Raw genomic sequence first — 22,427 nt, 5'->3', positions numbered from 1 at the left:
GGGTCTCCCTTCAGCCCCTTCCAGCCGGTCCCTGTCCATCCACACCCTGTCAGCAGCTTCCTCTCCTCTCCCCTTAAGAGCCGGAGGAGGGGGTGAGGTCTCAGGAGGCCTGAGGTGAGGCCCAGGGCCCAGGGCCTGGCCCCCCAGGTGGACGGGGCACCACTCGTCCACCACCTGCCAGAAAGTCGCCCTGATATCGTGCAGGTCCAAGTTTCATCCGGACTCTGTATCCTCATCGTGGATGAGGTGGTTACCCTCAAAGGACCACAAAGAAGGCTGAGCGTCGAAGAATTGCTGCTTTCGAACTGTGGTGCTGGAGAAGACTCTTGAGAGTCCCTTGCACGTCAAGGAGATCAGTCCTGAATTTTCATTGGAAGGACTGATGCTGAAGTTGAAGCTCCAATACTTTGGCCACCTGATGCAAAGGGCTGACTAATTTGAAAAGACCCTGATGCTGGGAAAGATGGAAGGCAGGAGGAGAAGTGGGTGACAGAGGATGAGATGGTTGGATGGCATCACCGACTGGATGGACATGAGTTTGAGTCAACTCCGGGAGACAATGGAGGATGGAGGAGCCACGGGGACGTAAAGAATTAGACACAACTTACAGACTGAACAGCAACAACCCCAGAAGGGGCTCCATGACCTCGTGGACTCTGGTTGCTAGAACCGTGTAGAACTAGGGCCGGCCTCACAGCAGAGCCAGGAAACGCCCTCCCCCTTTGCCTGTCTCAGCCTGACCACCATGGAGGGGTGGGAGGCGGGTGGGCGCAGATTCCGGGTCTGTGAACTGGACCCGTCTCACTCAGCATGAGGGCTGGGCCACGGCAGGGGGAGACGCCCTGCACTCACGTGTCTCTCCGTCTCTCACTTTGAAGTCCCGCTGGCGGCATACGAGTGGCTGGTCTGCTACCTGCTCCGTGAGAGTCACCAGAAGCTCAGTCAAGAGAAGCGCTCAGGGAAAAGCGACTTTGAAGCCATAAACAACTGTCAGGTACGTGTTTGTTTCAGAAGTTGCTTTTCTCAGGAGTTGCTCCTGATTCCCGCACCGCCGCATCCTCTCAGGCTCTCTGCTGCCGGGACCAGCGATACACCCGAGCCAGCCGAGCCCTGAGCCCATCCCTTTCCCCTACCCCATGTGGCTGGTGTCCAGACTTGGACAGCTCAGAGCTCGTCTCTGCCTGAGGTATTCGTAACTTAGGTTTCCCTGGTGGCTAAGCTGGTAAAGAATCCGCCTGCAAGGCGGGAGACCAGGTTCGATCCCTGGGTCGGGAAGATCCCCGGAGAAGGGAAAGGCTAACTCACTCCAGTATTCTGGCCTGGAGAATTCTGTGGACAGAGGGCCCTGGTGGGTCACGGTACATGGGGTTGCAGAGTCGGACGCCACTCAGCTACTGACACTTAGTCGTAACTTGTTAAAATGCAAACATACTCGGAATCAGAGCACACCAGAAATTGGTATCTGGGTCGGAATGTTTTTCCTGGGCCTGGAGGTTTATCGGGGATGAGGATTCGTGAGAGAGGGACCTGTGCGGGGAGCGGGGGGCGGGCCTTCCTGGCCTGCAGCGTCTAGCTGCCGGCGTCTCTCGGGAGTTCTTCATGATCACGGAGCAGTAGAAACACTGGTTATGGAGCAGCTTGGGCTGTGCAGGCTAGGACTGCCCCCGAGAGTTCCTGTTCTGTGCCCCCCACCACGGCCCCAGCGCAGGCAGCTCATAGGACCCCTCACGGGTGCTGGCCCAGGTCTGTTAATACTGTGGGCAGATCTCTGATGGCAAGGAAGGCCATCCACGAGAAGTCAAGGGTGGGCGCTGAGTGTGAGGATTCGGGAGGGAAGCAGGGGGTGCAGGAGCTGGAACAAGGCTCTCCCTTGTGGCTGTTAGAACTGTGTGATTTGGGGGGGCCCAGCAGCACCCAGGCCTCTGTTCACTAAGATGCCAACAGCACCCCTGAATTGTGACGACCCCAGACTATCTCCTGACGGTGCCAGACACCCTGGTGGGGCAAACTGGGCCTGACCAAGAACCCCTGAGCCAGTGGGGCCTCCAGTCCAGGGAGCAGGTCCACTCTCTGTGGCTCTGGGAATCTGTGTCCTAACGCGTCTCCCTTCAGACACTTCCTGCGTGCCCCTGGCCTAGTATGGCTGCCTTCCTGGGTCCCTGTGACCCTCCATGCCCCCCACGCCCCACCTTCCTGGGTCCCTGTGACCCTCTAGGCCCCCACGCCCCACCTTCCTGGGTCCCTGTGACCGTGCAGGCCCCCATGCCCTGCCTTCCTGGGTCCCTATGACCCTCTAGGCCCCCACGCCCCACCTACCTGGGTCCCTGTCCTGGGCCTCCAGGCCCCCCATGTGCTACCCACACACCATGTCCTCCACAGCTGTTCATTGGGATTCTCAGACAGCAGCTTGGTGGCCCGAGAAGCCAGGAGAGCCATCCAGCCTGCCCTTGGTGCCGTCATTGGGGTCAGCTGTGGACATGGTCTACACCTGAGCATGCTCCTGGCCTGGGCAAGGAGGTTGTGGAGGGCAGACCCGCAGGGCCCGTGTCCCCAGGCAGCTGATGGCCTCCTCTGAACTTCTCCCAGAAGGAACACACAGCAGCCTGTGCGTGTCCGATTCCAGGGATTGAGACTGGGGAGAGGAGCTCGTGGGGCACGGTGCAAGCACTGGACCCATGAGGTCCGTCGCTGCTTCTCACAGCGGCGCCCGCGGGCCGGCTCCCTCCTGCTCCCTCTTCACAGCCCTGGATGGGAGCCATTTGCCCGTGCGCACATGCTCGTAAAAGCCAAGTGGATTTGGAAGCTGGCCCCTCCACTCCAAGGACTGGGCCCTGAGCTGGCCCACAGGGACTCAGAGCCCGGTGGGACTCAGGGTGCATTTTTAGGGTGGCCACACCAGAGGTGGGGCCGCCTTTCCAGGCCTGCACCAACCGATGCCATGGCCGCAACTGACCTGTGTGCTGCTTTCACGGAAAGATAGGATGAACACAGTGTGACTGACTCTAGAAAACCCACATAGTTCAGAAGGAGCGAGTAGAGAAGAGCAGAGTTTGGACTCAGTCCTCAGCTGGGACTTGGCAGGGAGAATCTCCCCAAGTGGAGAGGAGCCCATGGCATGTGAGCACATCGGGGGGTGGGGATTAATTCAGGGACACCCGCTCTCACAGAGGCTGAGGGCGCACACGGGGGCCGGCCTCCCTGCGCCAAGTGTGTCTCCACCAGTCGCCAATGGCTTGACCTTGTTACACCCTCAGGATCCAGGGCGGATTGAGGTGATGCCCTGGGGGGCTCTTAGCTTAGTGCCTGGCCCGGGTTGGGGGGAGCACTCCCCGCCCACCTCCATTATCAGCTTCGTCAGCTTCCCTCCTGTGAGCACGCTCCCCTCTCTGCGTCTCTCTCCCTCCAAAGTCAAGGGTACCCACGACGTGGTGTGCACGAGAGGGCAGCTGCCCTGAGGGCCCAGCTGGCTGTGCAGGCAGGACACACAGACACGGGCCGTGGGACCTGGTGGCGTCAGAGGCGCAGTGGGGTCTTCGGATCAGACCAGGCAGACTGGCCTGGGGAACATCCTCCCCTGAATTCCCTCCTGAAGGTGCCTGGTTCTCAGGCCGTCCCTGGGAGAGCCTTGGCCTCAGAAGTGAGGACCCACTGCTTGCCCTGAAAGTCAAGAGGAGGCCTTGAGCTCAGAGCCATGCCTCCTTGGTGACCACGACCCATGGCCTCCCCGGAGCGTATTCTGTACCCTGTTCTTTGGATTCTGGCTGATGCACATGTGTGCCCAGCCGCTTCAGTTGTGTCCGACCCTTTGCAACCCCATGGACTGTAGCCCGCCAGGCTCCTCTGTCCATGGGGTTCTCCAGGCAAGAATACTGGAGTGGGTGGCCATTCCCTTCTCCAGGGGATCTTCCCAACCCAAGGATTGAACCCAGGTCTCCTGCACTGCAGGCGGATTCTTTACTGTCTGAGCCACCAAGGAATTCTGGGGCAAAGTTATACAGGCATTGAATAGGGATCTCTTTCCTCCCCCATCCCAGGTTACCTCTTTGCTTTATTTGCTTTATTTATTTGGATTATTTAATTTCAAAAGCAACGCATGCTCATTATAACAAATGAGAAATGCATGTGTAATTGTTCTAATTAAAAAAAAACCAGTAAACTGATAAACTAGAGAAGGGGAAAGAAAAGCTGGCAAGCAAAGCTAATGATGAGCAGATGTGTTGGCTATTGGTTAAAAAAGAAAAAGCCGGGGCCAGAAGACCCGTGGTGACTTCCTGCTTCCACAAACCCAGCCAGCATCAGGACTCACACGCAAGTGCAACCCGGCTGGCCCTCCGTGGAGCCCTTCCCTTAGTTCTGGACATGATGGGAGTGGGAGAGAGGGGCTGTTTCCTTGAGAAACTTGGGGGGCAGGGGCGGGGCCAGGCCCCAGGAGGGGCTGACGTCGCTTTCAGGTGAGTCCAGGGATCACGTGGAAAACCTTCTCTGTGGTTCCCAGTGCAAGAGAACCAACCTGTGCCCTCGGGGAGCCCACCTCCCAGGGGACGCGCCCGTCCCTAGTGCCAGGACGACCCGGGCGAGCTCCTGGTGGCTGTGTCAGCTGTGGGGTCACACAGGTCCCAGGTAGCGCTGAGCTGAGCGGGGTCGCTGGGCCCGAGGTCCAGAGCAGCTGCTGCAGGCGGGCTTGTGTTCCTGCCGGCCTTTCCCCAGGGGCGCTGCCCAGCCGCGGCTGGCTGTGCCCTCTCCCCCGGGTGCTGCCGGCGCGCAGGCCCCGGTGTGCCCTCCCCGAACGCGCGCACTGTGTGGTTGCAGGTGTACCACTGCCGGCCCTTGGCCCTGGCGTTCCTGGAGCTCACGGTCGTGCGCAGGTTCCACGAGCACACGCACCAGCCCCACGTGCCACCCCCGCTGCGGGCCGTGCTCCGGCGGCTCAGCGCCCTCTACGCCCTGTGGTCCCTCAGCCAGCACACTGCCCTGCTCTACCGAGGTGAGACCCCGCCCCGGAGCCGCGTGGGGCGCTCCTTCCGTGCGGCTTACTGAGCGCTCGTCACAGGGAGCAGATGAGCCCAGAGGCCATGGCGGGGGGCAACCGCCAGGAGCACAGCAGCGCCAGGGTGGTGCCCGTAGGGCTGAGCCATGGCGGGCAACCCAGGAGGGCTTCCTGGAGGAGGTGACGAAGGGCTGATTCCTGGAAGATGGGTGGAAACAGGATAAACCTGAGTTTTTTTGAAACTTTGTTTTCATTATCCTTCTAAGGAGCATTTTTTAGACGTTTTTGCAAAGCATCCCCATGGCATGTTAATACTAGAGCTGTCCTGGGTACTTGCTCATGCCCCAGGTGCATATCTGTGCTGTCTGAGGGGTACGTTTTCCCCTCCCCTTGCAAAGAACCCACATTTTCCTCCTTGGGGCTGGTGTTGCCCACCCCCTTTTTTTTTAAGTTGCTCAGTCGTGTCCGACTCTTTGCGACCTGATGGACTTTACAGTCCATGGAATTCTCCAGGTCAGAATACTAGAGTGGGTAGCCATTTCCTTCTCCAGGGGATCTTCCCAGCCCAAGGATCAAACGCACGTTCCCTGCACTGCAGGCGGATTCTTTACCGGTTGAGGTATACAGGGCTCCCTGGTGGGAGCAGTGGGGTGCGGGGAAAGGAGCCCACCCTCTGTGAGTGAAGCGGGCTCTGTTCTCTATGGCAAAGATGAGACAGCAGCCAGTTCTGCAGCAGACTCAGGGCTCCCTCCTGTGAGACACCTATGAGACAGCGCAGCATGGCCTGCCTGGGTGTGGGAGGCGAGGCCAAGGGGGCGGGTCTCCAGCCCATTGCCTGGTGGCTGCAGATGCCCCTGCATGCCCCTGGACACCACTTTGAGCCTGCAGGCCCCTGCCACCCCCCCCAGCCTCCCCGCCCAGTGCTCTACTTGGGGTCTTGTCCACTCTCGTGGACCCCCGCCTGCCGGCCCTGCCTCCTCCTCCACCCCGGCCCCCTGCGGCCGCCCTTCCTGGGCTTCAGCATCCCCAGCTCCTGGCCGTGACCGCCCCCCGCCCTCCCACCAGCGCCTGCTCAGTGAACTGGCCGGGAGAAGGACACAGACCCCAGGCCCGGCCTCACCTTTCTGGAAAGGGGTCGCAGCGGGACCCGGGCAGCAGGAGCGAGACATCTTCACACAGAATGGGCTGTTTCACGATGTGTGTGCTATTTGTGGGTAACTTGGGGGTTTGGGCTTCACCAGTGGCTCAGATGGTAAAGAATGTGCCTGCTGTGCAGGAGACCCGGGTTCCATCCTGGGTCGGGAAGATCACCTGGAAATGGGAATTGTAACCCACTCCAGTATTGTTGGCTGGAGGACTCCATGGACAGAGGGGCCTGGAGGGCTACAGTCCAAAGACTCGGGCACGGCTGAGCGACTGACGCTTGGGGGTGAGGGTACCGGACCCCAGAGTCACCCATGCTGTGCTTTCAGGCGGCTACTTCTCTGGTGAGCGTGCGGGTAAAGTGCTGGAGAGCGCCATCCTGGCCCTGTGTGCACAGGTGAGTCGTGAGCCCTTCTGTCCGTATATGACTTCCATGTGATCATACGTGTGTTAATATCTGGTGACCTTGGCTTCCCACTCATTCCTGTGTGTGCCACCATTCGGCTCAGTCGCTCAGCCGTGTCCGACTCCTTGCGACCCCATGGACTGCAGCACGCCAGGCCTCCCTGCCCATCGCCAGCTCCCAGAGTCCACCCCAACCCATGTCCATTGAGCCAAAGTAGTACCACCGTTCACACACCCAAGAAAACGACAGAGAATGTGCTTATGTCGGAACAGTCAGGAAGCACCACCCTGAGGGACTCGTGCACACCCAGCTCACCCTGATGCTTTCTACAGCGACATCGGCCTTTCAAGTTAGCCTCCAATTTAAATTCATTTCATGGCATTTTCTTTTTTTTTTTTATTGCGTCCTTCTGCCCTCGTCACCCAGAGGAGTCAGGTGGCCCCACATCCTGTCCTGGTGGTGCTCTGTCCGCTGGAGCTTGGTACAGGGAGGGACAGGTTCCAGGGCCAAGCTGTCCCGTGTGGTCAGCACCGGCCACCTGGGGCTGCCGGGGGTAGAGCCGCGTGACCGAGGCTGGGGGTTCTCTAGTTTTAGCTCCGCCGTCACGTGTGTCCTGGCTGCTGTATTAAGCAGTGCATTTGGAGGCAGTTCTCTGCTGTGGATGATCAGACATGAACCAAAGCCCCCCAGCGCTCCGTCCGTGGTATCGTCTGTAGGATACATGGCAGATATACGTACACAAGTGTCTCAGTTATGGGTGAGAGGCCGCTCGGCTCCTCTCCGTGCTTCTGAGCTGAGGCAGCTCAGGTGATGTCCTTGTTGGCATCAAGCCCCTCTCCCCCAGGCTCCTTTCTAAGTGCCTCTCTCCCCACATGGGCTCTGGGCAAGGGTGTCTCTGGGGTCACTCTGTCTGCTCGGGCCACGTCAACTTAAACGGGAGGGGAGTTTACCCTCTTGTGTTTTGTGGGCTGAGTTGCCTTTATAAAAAATAACAGCAGTCGTTTCCCTTGCTGTGCAACGTGACACTTGGATTGTGGAGCTGGCGGCTGGGGTAGTTGGAGGGGCAGTACCTGGGCCCAAGCTGCCTGGCGGACCTGAGTCCTGGTCCCGCCTCGGGGGTGGGGCGGGGGCTGCCGGCTCCTTCCCTGCTCCAGTCTGGGCCTGGAGCAGCATCGTCTGTCGGGGTGTCCTCACTGTCTCACGCTCAGCTCTGCTGAGAGTGGCCCCCACGGCCTGCAAAGACGGGCTCTTTCCCGCGGGCCCCCTGCATGAAACGCTGGCTTACCCCCGATCTAGGGCAGGACCCACCTCTGCTGTTGTTTCTCCCTGAAGCGACCCCCTGGGACCCTGGTGCCGAGGGCGTGTGGGACTGTGGAGCAGCGCCTGAACCCCGAAGCTGGGCTCCTCTCCTCTCATGACTCTTTGCCCAATGATCGCTTTAATCGGCCTTGTTCCAATCGCCCTGGCGCCAGCGTTCTGCTCAGTTCAGCTGTGGGGCCTGGATAGCTCAGTCAGTGGAGCACCAGACTTTTAACCTGAGAGTCCAGGGTTCCAGTCCCCGTTCAGGCATGCCGTCCTGTTTTATCTTTGGGCTTCCCCGGTGGCTCAGGTGGTAAAGAATCTGCCTGTGATGCAGCAGACCCCAGTTCGATCCCTGGGTCGGGAAGATGCCTTGGAGAGAGGAATGGGTGCCCACTGTGGAATGCTTGTCTGGAGAATTCCGTGCGCCAGGGCAGCCTGGCGGGCTGTTAGTCCCCGGGCTCACAGAGAGTCGGACGCGGCGTGACTAAGCACACATACTGCGTATGGCATCTCGCAATTATTTTAAGTAAAAAATGTTTTTTTGCATTTCAAGAAAATTCTTAGGAGTCTACTCATATAAATTCCACTTGTCATATTGTAGAATAATTTGTGTAACGGGGTGGGAGAGTAATAAAACTACCGCAAACCAAAGCACTTTGGGGTGATGGCTTTTCCAGGGGCTTATAAATGCTTTTTCTCTTACATTTTTTTTTTCTGGACATATTTTCCTCTGTTGGAACAGTCATTGCCCTGATCCGTCAGGGTTCAGAGACAAACCTCTGAAGACAGTTGCCAGTTAGTGAGCCACAGAATCATCAGTTTTACGAGCAGTCCCTACCTTGTTGGAAAAAAAAGAAAACGTTGGAAGTCTTGAGTGGATAGCAGCATGGTGAAAATATTCAGACGCACACTCGGGGAGCCTGTAACCCAGGCCAATGAAAAGACGGTGCCTGAGGAATGGAGCCTCGTGCCTGCTGGGGTTACCATTGCTCGTGGGTTGCAGGCTGTGTTACTCGGTGGTTGCCATGGAGATGCCGGGCGTTGCCAAGTGTCCGGACTTTGTTTTCTAACAGCTGAAAGATGATGCTGTTGCCCTGGTGGACGTCATCGCCCCTCCGGACTTCATCCTGGACTCACCGATTGGCAGAGCAGACGGCGAGGTATGAAGAGCGGCCTTCGTCCCGCGGGCGGCGGGAGGCGCTCCGGGCCCCGGGGCAGTTGTGGCAGAGCTGAGATGGTGACAGGGCTCGGGGCAAGGCGGGGGGGGCGGGGGGGGCGTCTCCAGCATCACGTGGGCGGCAGGGAGGGGGAGCGGCTGGGAGAAGTTGGGGTGGTCGTGGATGGGTCAGCTGCCCCCCAGCCTGCCCTTCCCTGAGAAACAGGGTGGCCCTGCCACTCTCTTAGGCCGTGACGCCGAGATCAGCGTGGGCCTGTGCGAAGCTGTGGTCTTTGCACACTCTCCTGAGGGCCCACCCCACTCCTGGGCCTTCTGACCCTCTCGCCCCTCTGCCTGGGCTTCCGGGGCAGCCCCAGGTGGCTTCCCAAGCTCCTCCCTTGCCTCCACCCCTCCCCATGCTCCAGAACGATTGCTTCTAAAGTAGACCTGCTCCTAAAGCTGCCCTGAAGTCCCCCACACCAAAGTGGTACCAGATCCCTCCCCACTCCCGCCCGCCGCCAGGCTGGCCTCTGCCTGGTTCTCCAGGGTCGTCGCACACCCCCTCCCGCCCTGCAGATTCCAGCCTCACTGTCCTTCCGTTTCTCTGTGGTTCTGGGCTCACTCCCACCCCAGGGCCTTTGCACCTGCGTTCCACTTCCATTCTAAGTGGAATGCCGTTCTTCTAAGAGGTCTCCTCCAGCTTCTAGGTGAAGCGTCCCCCCTCTTCCCCCGGCAGGTGGGTCCCCCACTTTGTCCTGCAGTGTGACCCTCGCAGCACTCCTTCCTGAGCCCACAGGCAGCCCTGTGTGACCTCCACCACGTGGAGAGGCCTGTGCGAGACGACGCCCACGGGCCTGCTCACTGCTCCCCGGCTCCGCACCACCCATGGGCGGTTGTCCCTGTGTTTCCATGGAGACGTGGCATTTCAGTGTTAAAGTCACGTGGCGAGGGCCCATGGCCATTGTGTTGTTTCTCCTGAGGCTTATCTTGCCGACCCAGGAGACTGAACGCTGGGGGACAGGCACCTTTTCTCTGTCACCAGGGAACATTCCAAGGGGACAGGAGCCCTCTGTCCTCAGGGGACACTGCTGTTGGTCCAGGGGACAGGTACCTGGACCTCTGCCCAGCCCAAGCCATACCCAGGGTTGGGATGGAAGTGCAGGCGCTGGGGTGGGCAGGTCAGAAGAGCCCCCCGTCGAGTCAGAAAGGCGGAGACCGCACGTCTGGGGACAGCTGGCTGTCCTCTGGCTGTCGAGCTGGGCCAGGCGTCCTCCCTTGAGGCGGCCACTCTGCCAGGGAGAGACCCAGCCTCTGGAGGGAACAGGCAGGTTCGCCTGAGTTGGCCCAGCTGGGAGGCAACAAAGATGGGCTCCTTGGAGGGAAGGCAGGAGAGTATGAACCTTGGTCCCTGGTGTGGCCGGGGCCCAGCGGGAGCATGAGGAGGGCGTGCTGACCGGCCCCCGGGCGGGGAGCTGGCCTCTGTGACGCGGGCTCCCGGCAGCGCTAGCCCCGTACGGGCGGCGGGGTGCTTCTGCAGGCGGCAGCCCTGACTCGCTGGCGGGTGGGCGACTGCGGAGTAGGGGAGGCCGTGCCATCCTGCCCTGGCCTGAGGTGGGGCCCTAGACTCCACACTGAGACCAGAGCACCCCAGGGCCTCGCCCGGCAGAAGGCTTTACGCGGCGCATGTCTCTCCCAGTGTTACGGGCTGCGGTCCACACCGGGTGCTGTACGAGATAGGAAATCCATCTTAGACGGACAAACAGCTGTCGGAGGCCGAGGCTCCGTCTTTAAGGGAAGCGCCACATCCAGGTCGTGTGGTGTCACCCGGATTACGACCCGCCGGGAGAGAGCCTTGTCTGTGTCTCCCTGGGAGCCAGGAATAGCAGCACGTGGGAGGAATCGCTGAGCGCGTTTACCAGGTGCAGAGAGAGGGCAGCTTCTTGAAAATAACATCTGTCAACGTCAGCCAGATGTAAGACTGGCCCCTTTCCTGCCTCCACGGACCTCGGCCTGGACGCTGGCCGTGCTGGGAGCAGGGACGGGTCAGGCGACTGCCTGCACACTCACGGCCTTCCTCTAGGGTGACTAATGAGACCAGTCCCGCCTGGGGGCCCAGAGGCGGCGGCTGGCTGGCTTAGGGGGCTCAGTCTGGCAGGGTGGGCAGAGAGGGGACCGGGCCTGCCCAGGCCTGGGGGCCCAGAGGACCAGCCGCCAGCCTGCTGCTTGGCCGTGCCACCACCCGCCAGCCGCGTGGCTGCCAAAGGACAGATTTCAGAGCAAATGATCAATGTCGACTTGCAGAATCCACCTTCCATGAGAATTTCCAAAGAGAAGGCCAAGCAGGATGTTTTCATCATAAGTGTACATTAGGGACCTTAATAGTTTGTGTTTTCCCAATTTTCCTCTACTGACAAAGAAAGGGCTTATGCAAATTGAATTTAAATCGTCTTAAAATGCTTCCAGGAAGTGACGGAGCTTCCTGTGTAATGCACAGTTGCATTGACACGCTCAGTCTTTCTTATTCCATCCGTGTGTATCATGTATGTATTTTTTACAGCTCTATAAAAACCTCTGGACTGCCGTCCTTCAGGAAAATAAGGTGCTGGAGCGGGCATCTTGGTGGGCGGAATTCGCGGTCAACAAGCCCGTCGTAGGACGTTTGAAGCCAAAGCTGTGATGGTACCGGCTCAGTCTGGCGAAGCCGTGAACACCTGGGCCTCACGTTCGCCTCTGGAAGCCCCAGCCCTGCAGTTCTACCTGGCTGCTTGTCCTGTCGAGTCCAGGGCTGGAGCAGCTTATCCTGGCCTGGCCCCGCCCCCCGCCCCAAGTCCCACCAGGACGGGTCACGTCCAAAGGCAGGACTGCTTTGGGTCATCCCTATTTGCTGGGTGAAAAGAAAGTTTATACATAGAATCATGTCTTCCTGAGAGACTGAACACTTTTGGATAATTAGAGCTTTAGCATACTTCTATTTTCATATGCTGATTATGAAGCTGACTGCTTGTAATTTGGGATTTTTCTGGCCGGGTGATCTTTTGCCTTCATCTGAGATTTCTTCCAAGGCTTTGCGTCACTAACCCCTGAACGATGCCAGTCCGATTCTTTGTTCACCCAAGTTTGACTTTCTCACGTCATCAAATCATATCATAACTTTACTAATTTGCACCGTGGACCACCCGAATGGCATAGTTGAAGATTTTGAAGGAAAATAAAATCAGTTTTATTACTTTCTTGTGTGGAACTAGAAGTTTCCATCAAAGAAGTGTTTCCAAAGGATAAAAAATGCATAATGATTTGAAGATCTAGTCATCCTTACGTCCTGACCTCCCTGTTGTATGCACATTATGTTGTCACTTTGTTACTTGAAAGAGTTTCTTTCTACAGGCAGTGGAGCTCCCAGGCTGCCTGGGCCCGTGGGGGGTTTGCCCCACGCTTCTGCACACTGTCCACCCTCAGGCCCAAGCGCCCTGCGGACAGCGGGGGCTGATGGAGGAGGCTGATGGCCATCTCCACCCATGATTCCTTCGTCCCAGGTCAGGACGACGGTGGGTGGGTTCTGACTCTCCGCCCTGTCTCGTCCTCCGCTCCCCCTCAGCTTCCGATCTCTCCAGAAGGTTCAGGACCTCTGACATCAGCAGCCCCGTGCCCTCCCCACCCTGCCATGGTGCCCACGGAGCACACTGGTACTGAACAAAGGTAGCTCTTATTTTCCAAAAGAGTCCAGAAAAACCTCTGAGCACTGAAGGGCCTGAGAAAGCATTATTTTGGGGGACCTTCCGTGGTGGTCCAGTGGTTAAGACTCCACCTTCCAATGCTGGGCAGCGGGTACAAGTTCAACCCCTGGTCAGGGAGATAAGATCCCACATGCCTCGTAGCCAAAAAACCAAAACATAAAATGAAAGTCATATTGTATTGAGGTTGGTGCGGAAGTAACTGGTTTTGCATTGTTGAGCTCAGCTGTTTGATGCTGGAATACTTTCTTAAATAAACATGGTTATGTTGTGGTGGTGTTCAGTCGCTAAGTCACGTCTGACTCACTGGAGCGGATCCTCCTACAACTACACGGGACGTTGTCGGAGACCTCGGTGTCAATGAGTCAATGTCAATGTCAACTCAGTGCCACTCTACGGCATGCGGCATTGGAAGCAAATTGGAAAGGTGAGAAAGCTCAGTAAGTGGGTGCCTCGTGAGCTGACCGCAAATCAAAAAAACAGGTTTTGAGGTGTTGTCTTCTCTTTTCTATGCAACGACAATGAACCGTTTCTCTACTGGGTCGTGATATGTGATGAAAAGTGGATTTTATACAACCGGCGACAACCAGCTTAAGTGGTTGGACCAAGAAGAAACTCCAAAGCACTTCCCTAAACCAAACTCACACCTAAATAAGGTCATGGTCACTGTGTGGTGGTCTGCTGCCGGTCTGATCCACTACAGCTTTCTGAATCCTGGTGAAAACATTACATCTGAGACGTATGCTCAGCGAGTCTGAAAAACCGCAGTGCCTGCAGCCGGCATTGGTCAACAGAAAGGGCCCAGGTCCTCCCCACGACAACGCCTGACCGCACATCGCACAGCCGAGGCTTCGGAAGCTGAACAAGTTGGGCTACGAAGTCTTGCCTCATCTGCCGTATTCACCTGGCCTCTCGCCAGCGCAATTCCTCTTCTTCAAGCATCTCGACAACTTTTTGCAGGGAAAACACTTCCACAACCAGCCGGAGGCAGGAAATGCTTTTGGTTCATCCAGTCCTGAAGCACGGACTTTTATGCTACAGGAATTAAAAAACTTATTTCTCATTGGCAAAAATATGTTGATTGTAATGGTTCCTATTAATGATTAATTAAGATGTGTTTGAACCTAGTTATGACTTAAAATTCATGGTTCAAAATTGCGGCTACTTTTTCACCAAACTCCTTAACAAATGTAATAGACTTTAAAGATAGTCCACATCAAAAAAACTCCAAAAAACCTTAAAAAAAAAAAAAAAAAAGAATTGGCTTTTGAGAACTGAACTACATGGGTGGAATCATGTGGGTGGTTCCTTAACTTCCTGGCCTCAGTCTTCATGCCCAGAAAAGGGGTGCACACACCCCCACCAGGAGCGTCTGAGTGGGTGCCAGGGTTAAGGGTTAAGGTTAAGGAGCGTATGGCCTGTCCCTCGCCCTGTTGAACTGTCACTCATCTGCCAGAAGTCATTACAGGACACACTGCCGTCCACATGTGAATAGCCCAGGGCTCTGGACACAGTGACTCGTTTGTAGACAGTCTTCCCACTGCTCTGGAAGCTCTTTGAGGTCAGGGACTAGGTCTGAATCATCTGTTTCCAGCTCCCGGCTCAAGGCCAGGCCACACACAGGGGACGTGTTTGGCAAGCCCTGGAGGGAAGGTATGGATGGTGGGTGGGGGAGAGTGTGGGTGGGTGGTGGGTGGGGAATGGGTGGGTGGGGGATGGGTAGGTGGGTGGGTGGATGGGTGGGGGATGGGTAGGTGGGTGGGGGGATGGGTAGGTGGGTGGGGGGATGGGTGGGGGATGGGTAGGTGGGTGGGTGGGGGATGGGTGGGTGTGGGATGGACGGATGGGGGATGGGTGGGTGGGTGGGTAGGTGGGTGATGGATGGCTGGGGGATGGGTGGGTGGGTGGGTGGGTGAGGGATGGGTAGGTGGGTGGGTGGGTGGGGGATGGACGGATGGGGGATGGGTAGGTGGATGGGCGGGTAGATGGATGAATGAATGAGTGAATGACTTGCGTGATGAACAAATGAATGAACAAAAGAAAGAATGACGAAAAGGGGGATTTGGGTGGCTCTGGATGCTGCTGAAAGAAGGAGGGCCTGTGGGCCAGTGCCCAGTGGTGGCGTATACAGCTGTGGTCCCTGTCGCTCCAGCAAGTGGGGCTGCTCCCCCTTCCTGTATGAGACGTGGGCCATCCATCCTGTCTCCACCCTGGGCTTGTGCTGTTGCTCTGAGCCCACGCCGACCCCCACCCGCCTTTCCAGCTCTGCTTCTGGCTGCCTGCCGCTCCTGGTCAGCCCCGTTCCACAGAAGGAGCCAGGGGTTTCTACCCTGGGTGGGGCTGCCTCCCTCCTGGATCCCTGTGACCAGGGATGGTCTCCTAGCTCAGCTTCTCACAGGGCCCTGCCCATGAGGTGCTCCGGGGGGGGGGAGAGGTGAGTGGAGGAGTGGACACGTCCCTCACACTGAGGACCAAAGCATCCTGTCTACAGCAGGCAGGGTGTGTGAACCACTGTGAGAACAGTGCTGGAATACAGTATGGCGTGACAGAGCCCACTCACCAGTGTAAAATCCATTTTTCATCTTGCAATATCCTTGCGGTTGAAATTCTTTAAAAATCATCACACAGGAAAGAAAAGCCAAAGCCGCTGCTCCCCTCCGGCCCTATTAAATGAACAGATGCTGTTTCCAGAGCTACTCGCTTGTCAGCCTCAGTAACAGGGTTTTTTCAGGGTGTGCATTTCTACTCCCATGTAGAAAATCCTGCCTCTAACGGCAGAACACTGGATACGGCTTCGCGAACATAAACTCTGACCTTGGCCAAGGAAGCAGCGGTGGTCATGCTCAACCCTGGCCATTCAGGGAGCAGATGCCGGCCTTCCATGGGAGCTTACAGGAGGGGATATGCAGGAGGGAGTCGGCGTGCAAAGGGCGGCACGTGGGGAGGGGGGTCCTCTGTGTCCTTTGAAGAGGGGGGTGCTCGGCAAGGAAGACTTGGGGTCCTGGGGCTCCCTTGCGGCCAGAATGCTCCTGCATCTCGGATTTGATGTCCTCTTTCCCTAGAGGAGGGCTTCCCTGGTGGCTCAGACAGTAAAGAATCTGCCTGCAATGCAGGAGACCTGGGTTCGATCTCTGGGTCGGGAAGATCCCCTGGAGAATGAAAGGGCAACCCACTCCAGTATTCCTGCCTGGAGAATCCGATGGACAGAGGAGCCCGGCGGGCTGCAGTCCATGGGGTCACAAAGAGTTGGACACGACTGAGTGACTTAACACTTTTCTTTTTCCTAAAGTTGTATTTCCCTGGTGGCTCAGATGGTAAAGAATTCACCTGCAATGTGGGAGATCTGAGTTCGATCCCTGGGTTGGGAAGATCCCCTGGAGAAGGAAATGGCAACCCACTCCAGTATGCTTGCCTGGAGAATCCCATGGACAGAAGAGCCTGGCGGGCTACAGTCCACGGGGTCACAAAGAGTCAGACATGGGTGAGCGACTAACACTTTCAGTTTCACTTCCCTAAAGACCACACAAGGTGTTAGGCTTGAATTGTGCACCCCTCCCTGAAATCCATGCACCAGAGCCCCACCCCAGCACTCAGATGTGACCGTACTTGGAGATGAGCCTTTACCCAGGTGATTAAGGTAAAATGAGGTCACGCACGTGGTCCTGCTCAGACTGCTGTCCTCATGAGAAGAGGAGGGAATCAGGACACAGACACACACAGAGGGTTGACCGCATGAGGACCTGGGAGAAGACAGCTGTCTACACACCGAGAGAGAGGTCTCGGAAGACATCCTCACCTTGATCTTGGACTTCCAGCCTCCAGGGCTGTGGGGAGTCAGTCTCTGTGGTTTGGAAGCCCAGACAAGCTAGCACACAGGACCCATTCCCATGCGATGTCTGTGAGCCCAGCCAGCGGCCAGGTGGTTCCACCCATTTCAGAGGGTGGTTGGGTGGCTGGCCCAAGGTCCCTCTGACTGTGGGCACTCTGCATCCAGAGTGTGCAGTTTTCCACTTCTGTTAGCGTTGTCCAGAGGGAAGAGGCTGAGGGGACAGGGATGATGCGTGTCCAGGGAATTCCCGGGTGTGCGGATGCTGGCCAATGGGGACATTGAAAGGGGAGCCGGGAAGAGGTGTGTGTGAAGCTTGCTTGGGGACGGGGCCCAGGTGGTGCCTGACCTATAGTCAGCGTCCCCTGCCTGCAGCCAGGGGTGGGGGTGGTGGCCAGACCGAGGAAGTGGGCTCAGGGGTCAGCAGTCCACGGTCAGGGCCAGGGGTGCAGACTCAGGTCCCCTGGTCCACAACGTGCCAGGCTGCCTCTGGGGAGAAATGCAGCCACCCAATTCCAGGGGTGGTTTGTCCCCACTTTCCAGGTGAGGATGTGGCTCCTTGAGAGCTCAGGTGGCCCGCCTATAGCCCCAGGTGCTTCCACAGCCCCCGCCGGGGGAGGGGGTAGGTTCCCGGCTGGGGGCTGAGCCCCTCCCTTGAGGGCTAATGTTTGTGAGTCCAAAGGAGGCTGCAGGCCCGCTGCCCGTGTGCTAAAAAGGGTGTGAGAGAGGAGACCGGCTGCCTGGTGTTCTGTCTGGGTGGTCTGCTGTGAAATCATCTTTCCAGAAGTTTCCTTTCTCCTCCCTCTCCAGGCGATGGAGATAGCAGGGGCCTCCACCAGTGTGGAGGTTCTGTCCAGAGCGCTGTGTGGGTAGGTGGGTGTTAGGAGTGGAAAGGACGAGAAGCTGGGGTGACAGTCCTCCCCAGGAGCGCGAGGAACCACGGGCATCCGCCCGGCCCCCAGGGCATGTTCCAGGCCCGAGGTTGGGAGAGTCTCCCCAGGATCCCGGGTTGGGGGCCAGGGATGGCATCACCAACACGATGGAGATGAGTTTGAGCAAGCTCTGGGAGCTGGTGATGGACAGGGAGGCCTGGTGTGCCATAGTCCACGGGATCGCACAGAGTCAGACATGACTGAGTGACTGAACTGAACTGAGGCTTCCTCCCAGAGGGTGGGCTCTTCCAGGAAAGCACCCTGTGTCCCAGGGATGTCCTGGAGGGGTGAGGACTGCAGGCTTGCTGGCACCTCTGCAGGACCCTCACTCACCTCTCCACGTGCAGCCTCGAAGGTGGTGACCACTCTGCAGACCGGGCCACCCCACCCCACTGGGGCCACAGGCATCAGAGACAACACTGCTCAGAGCTGAGACACGGGTCCAGCTGGGGGGACACAGGGCCCTTTGTGGGGACGGGAGGGAAGCAGGTGCGGGCGTCCTGCCCAGCCGCCGGCCTCAGACACTGTCTGGTCTGTGTTTGCTTCATGTCTTCCCTCAGCTAGGCTGCAGAAGCGCCCCACCGCGGTCTGGCCACCGGGGAGAGGTTTCCTCTTCCCACTGTGCTCCAGGACCACAGGGGTTTCAACAACCCTTAGCCTTGGACCCGGTGCCACTCTTCCCTGAAGCAACCTCGAAAACTCCAGGGTGATAAGCTCTGTCTCAGAGGCATGAAAATCACTGCAGATGGTGACTTCAGCCTTGAAATTAAAAGATGCTTACTCCTTGGAATGAAAGTTATGACCAACCTAGACAGCATATTAAAAAGCAGAGACGTTACTTTGCCAATAAAGGTCTGTCTAGTCAAAGTTTTGGTTTTTCCAGTAGTCATATAGGGATGTGAGAGCTGGACTATAAAGAAAGCTAAACACTGAAGAATTGATACTTTTGAACTGTTGTGTTGGAGAGTTCTCTTGAGAGTCCCTTGGACCACAAGGAGATACAACCAGTCCATCCTGAAGGAAATCAGTCCTGAGTATTCATTGGAAGGACTGATGCTGAAGCTGAAACTCCAATACGCTGGCCACCTGATGCGAAGAACTGACTCATTTGAAAAGAGCCTGATGCTGGGAAAGATTGAAGGCGGGAGGAGAAGGGGACAATAAAGAGTGAGATGGTTGATGGCATCACCGATTCAATGGACATGAGTTTGGGTAAACTCCGGGAGTTGGTGATGGACAGGGAGGCCTGGTGTGTTGCAGTCCATGGAGTCGCAAAGAGTTGGACACGGCTGAGCAACTGAACTGAACTGAGAGGCAGGAAAAGGACGAGCACCCCATCCTCCAGCCCCCACCTTTGTCTGGCTCCACCCAGCCCCGCCTACAGTCATCCGGCCCCTCCCCACCCTGCCCCCAATTCACCCCGCCCCGCCCCCACTTCCACCCAGCCCCGCCCACAACCAGTCGGCCCTGCCTAGCCACGCCCCCAAGTCACTCAGCCCCGCCCCACTTCCATGAAAGCCTCGTCCCACTCCAAGCACCGCCCTCACCACTCAGTCCCGCCTCTTGCGCCAGCAACCACTTATTCAACAAACACCTACTAAGCATTTTTGGGGCTTTGCTTGTAGGTCAGCTGGTAAAGACTGCAATAGGGGAGACCTGAGTTCGATCCCTGGGTTGGGAAGATCCCCTGGGGAAGGGAGCAGCTTCCCACTCCAGTATTCTGGCCTGGAAAATCCCATGGACGGAGGAACCTGGCAGGCTGTAACCCATAGGGTCGCAGAGAGACAAGACTGAAGCGACCTAACATGCAGGCATGCACTAAGCCTCTGCTGTGTGGTCTCTGCACAGGTGAGTACGTGGGGGTGCTGGCCGGTCACTGCGCTCGGAGCCACCCCGCAGAGAGAGGGCTGGCCGCCCTGGTGCTCTTTGCTGCAGCCCGTCACCCGTCCTCACGCTCTCAGGCGCTGTGGGGACGGTCTGGGACGCAGAGCAGTCCGAGTGTCACCAGTAGGTGGCCGGGCCCAGCAGAGCTGCGAGGGCCAGGGCAGGCTGCTGCTGAGTGCGTGGCTCCCCGCATTGCTGCGGGTGGCGCCCTCCAGCGCCAGCGGCTCCTGAACCCCTTGACCTTGGGCGCCCGGGGGAGGCCGGGTCTGCCTGCCTTCCTGCCCCCCGCCCCGCCGCCCCCAGCCCCTGCACTTCTCACACCCGCGCTCTGGCGGCTCATCTCTGAGGCCCTGCTCTTGGTGGTCCTGGCGCTCACGGCTGTCCCCCACAAACAGGGCCGACTCTCCACGGCGGCTGATCCATCCCAGACGCGGGGTCCTGGCCGTCCCTTATCACCGAGCCTGGGCGTTGTGCGGAGCCGCCCTTGTGAGGCCACGACTGTCCAGTTAATCAGCCTGCTTGTGAGTCAGGCCCAGGCCTGGGAGGCAGGCGGGCTTCTGAGACGGCCCAGGCCCACGGGAGAATGTCTTGGGACAAAAAGCCCCTGGTGAACTCTTGACAGCACTCCTTTGGCAAACTCCCTGCCTCTCACCAGGCGGCACGTTAACCACTCGGGTCCCCCAAGCTCGGTGTCACAGGTGAGCTGCAGGAGTCAGTCTGCCTCTTGGTGAGCGCCGACTGTATACTGCACCCTGAGGCTGGGCCCGGCCCCTCAGCTAATGACCTGTTGAATCTCCCGCTTCCCCAGATTTCGAAAGCTGGGCTCAGCAAGGTCATGAGCCTCACCCCAGGTCACATGACAAGGCAGTGGGTCCCGTCAGACCTGCTCTCTCGGGCCCCCTTCAGTGGCCTGGGCAGACCTGTGGGTGCTCAGTCCAGAGCCAGGATGGGGTGGAGGAGGGATGGTGTGCAGAGCCGGGTGACGTGGGAGCACGAGGAGGATGGATGACCATGGTGAGTGGGCACGTGTGCGCCCCACCCCCAAAGCCTGCAGAAGCAGACAGAGGGCCCCAGGCAGGATGGGGACTGTGGGGGTGAGGGGCGGGGAGGTCCATTGCCCTGCTGGGCTGGCAAACTGGGGGGCTCTTAAAGCAATTTTTAAAAATATAAGCAACAATGACTGTGTGCCCACTGATGCCACCCATGTAAGTGGCGTGTCCTCTGGGTGTGTCGTCCCTGCCCCCCATCTCACTCCAGCTGCTCATGGTTCTTGCCTAGTATCCCTGATCTCAGCCTCAGGCCTTCACTCCCCACAGTCCCTCCCCCCACCCACTCCTGCCTCCCCAGGGCTGCCCCTGCCCACCGGCCCACACCTGAGCTTCCAGCCCTGTCTGCTGCTGCCTGCAGCCCATCTGCAGGTGGCTGGGGCTTGGAACGGTCTGCTCCCTCTGCCTGGGACACCCTTCCCTCTGCCCTCTGGACAGTGGCTCCACAGGAAAGTCACTCCGGGGGCCCCTGCTCTGTGCTCCCAGTCCTGCTGCCATGCCAGGCACACGCTAGGGTGCTGTCGGTGCCAGCAGAGCTGCAGAAGCCCTGGCCGTGGAGGAAGCTGGTGGGCTTTCCCACCTTGCTACCTTTGTGCAAACGTCCCGTCGCGGCAGAGCGCGTGCATATTGTCCAGCTGAAACAGCCGCAGGAAACAGCCCAAACAAGTCAGCAGTCAGGAGTGGAAGGTCTCATGGCCGTGCGGGGGTTGGGGGCTCTGTGACCTTCCTGCTTCCCGTGTGCCCTTCACCAGCCTCGGGGCAGGCGGCAGGCCCGCGTGCGTGTGGCCTGCAGCCGTTTCCTCCTCTGTGCGGCTGGGCCTGACCGGCCTGCTTTCCCAGCCTCCCTTGCAGCTAGGGGCAGCCGTGTGTTACAGGCTGGATGGTGTTCCCAAATTCAGCCCCTAAGCCCAGTACCTCGGAGTGTGCCTGGCTTTTGGGGTTAGGGCCTCTAAAGAGGTGATTAAGGTAAAACAGGGTTCTGAGCATGAGCCTCCATCCAGTATGACGTGTCCTTTCAAGAAGAGATGACCACAGAGGCATGGACCGCGAGATGAGCCATGAGCAAGGTGGCTGTCTTCAGGCCGAGGACAGAGGCCTTGGAAGGAACAGCCCTGCCCGCATCTTAGACCTGCAGCCTCCAGGACTGAGGAGATGAACTGCAGCCTGGTCCTTTGCTCCAGGGGCCCCAGGACCACTCAGCACAGATGGAGCTTGCCTGTCTCCTCTCGATGGGAATGGAAACACGGAGTGTGCCTGGTGACTGGCCCCCTTCGCCAGGTGCTGCATTTGAGCATCGCCTGCTAATGTGCCTGGTTGTGGATGGCTCGTCCTGTTGCCGTGCTGTTTTTCCATCATGTGGTTATCATGTGGTTGGTCCATGCTCCCGATGATGGGCATCTGCGCTGTGTCCACTCTGGGGTCATTGTGAGCAGAGCTGCTCCGAATGTGTCTCATATCTGCTGCATGTTCACCAAGGGGACCAGCATCTGCAGGTGACCCTGCTGGACAGTCTCCAGAGTGGCTAGACTGATTTCTGCTCCCACAGCCTCACCCACACACAGCCCCATCCTTGCACTCCATCCCCCGTGATGGTCCAGAGGAGCGGCTGGCTGGGGGTCCAGTCTGCATTCCCTGGTGGCCCCGGGGAGAGGGGCGGGGGGAGCGCCTCTCCATGTGGACGTTGGGACATCTGCCTGTGTGGAGCGCTTGTCCGCGTCCTGGTCTCTGCAGCGGTTCTGTCCCATGGCCCATTGTGCTCTTCCCATCGGGCTGACAGCGTCTGCACTGGGGTACTCGACCCACTTTCCTTAAGGATTTCAAGATGTAGACTTTTGTCCCTGGAGACCCCAGCTTGTGGCGATGGGCTGGAGGAGGAGGAAGTCTCTAGCTTCATTAGTATTGGGGAAGTGCATGGTTCCAAGTTGTGGAGAGCAGGTTCCCAGGAGCGCTCATCTCTACCCTGGGGGCCTGTCTCCTAGTCCGCCCCCCAACCCTGTCCCTGCCTCGGAGTCAG

General features: G+C 58.3%; 1 protein-coding gene across 5 annotated transcripts in view; it reads left to right on the top strand.

Annotated features, from left to right (window-relative positions):
* The window catches only part of ACOX3 (acyl-CoA oxidase 3, pristanoyl), a 48,847-nt gene extending 36,629 nt beyond the window's left edge, over positions 1-12,218 (top strand). The window contains exons 14-18 of one of the 5 annotated variants that reach the window (XM_055589222.1): positions 879-994; positions 4,810-4,984; positions 6,460-6,527; positions 8,912-8,998; positions 11,552-12,218. In XM_055589222.1, coding sequence (XP_055445197.1) covers positions 879-994; positions 4,810-4,984; positions 6,460-6,527; positions 8,912-8,998; positions 11,552-11,671 — 566 coding nt within the window. In that variant the 3' untranslated portion in view covers positions 11,672-12,218. Of the gene's footprint in view, positions 1-878; positions 995-4,809; positions 4,985-6,459; positions 6,528-8,911; positions 8,999-10,690; positions 11,516-11,551 lie in introns of those variants that run through there. The other 4 variants (XM_055589221.1, XM_055589220.1, XR_008717291.1 and 1 more) reach the window with 4 other exon arrangements.
* The last annotated feature ends 10,209 nt before the right edge of the window (positions 12,219-22,427 follow it).

The sequence above is a fragment of the Bubalus kerabau genome, chromosome 7 (genome assembly GCF_029407905.1).
Source record: "Bubalus kerabau isolate K-KA32 ecotype Philippines breed swamp buffalo chromosome 7, PCC_UOA_SB_1v2, whole genome shotgun sequence".
NCBI lineage: Eukaryota > Metazoa > Chordata > Mammalia > Artiodactyla > Bovidae > Bubalus > Bubalus kerabau.
The sequence above is the reverse complement of the archived record's forward strand: the minus strand, read 5'-3'. Positions and strand labels throughout refer to the sequence as shown.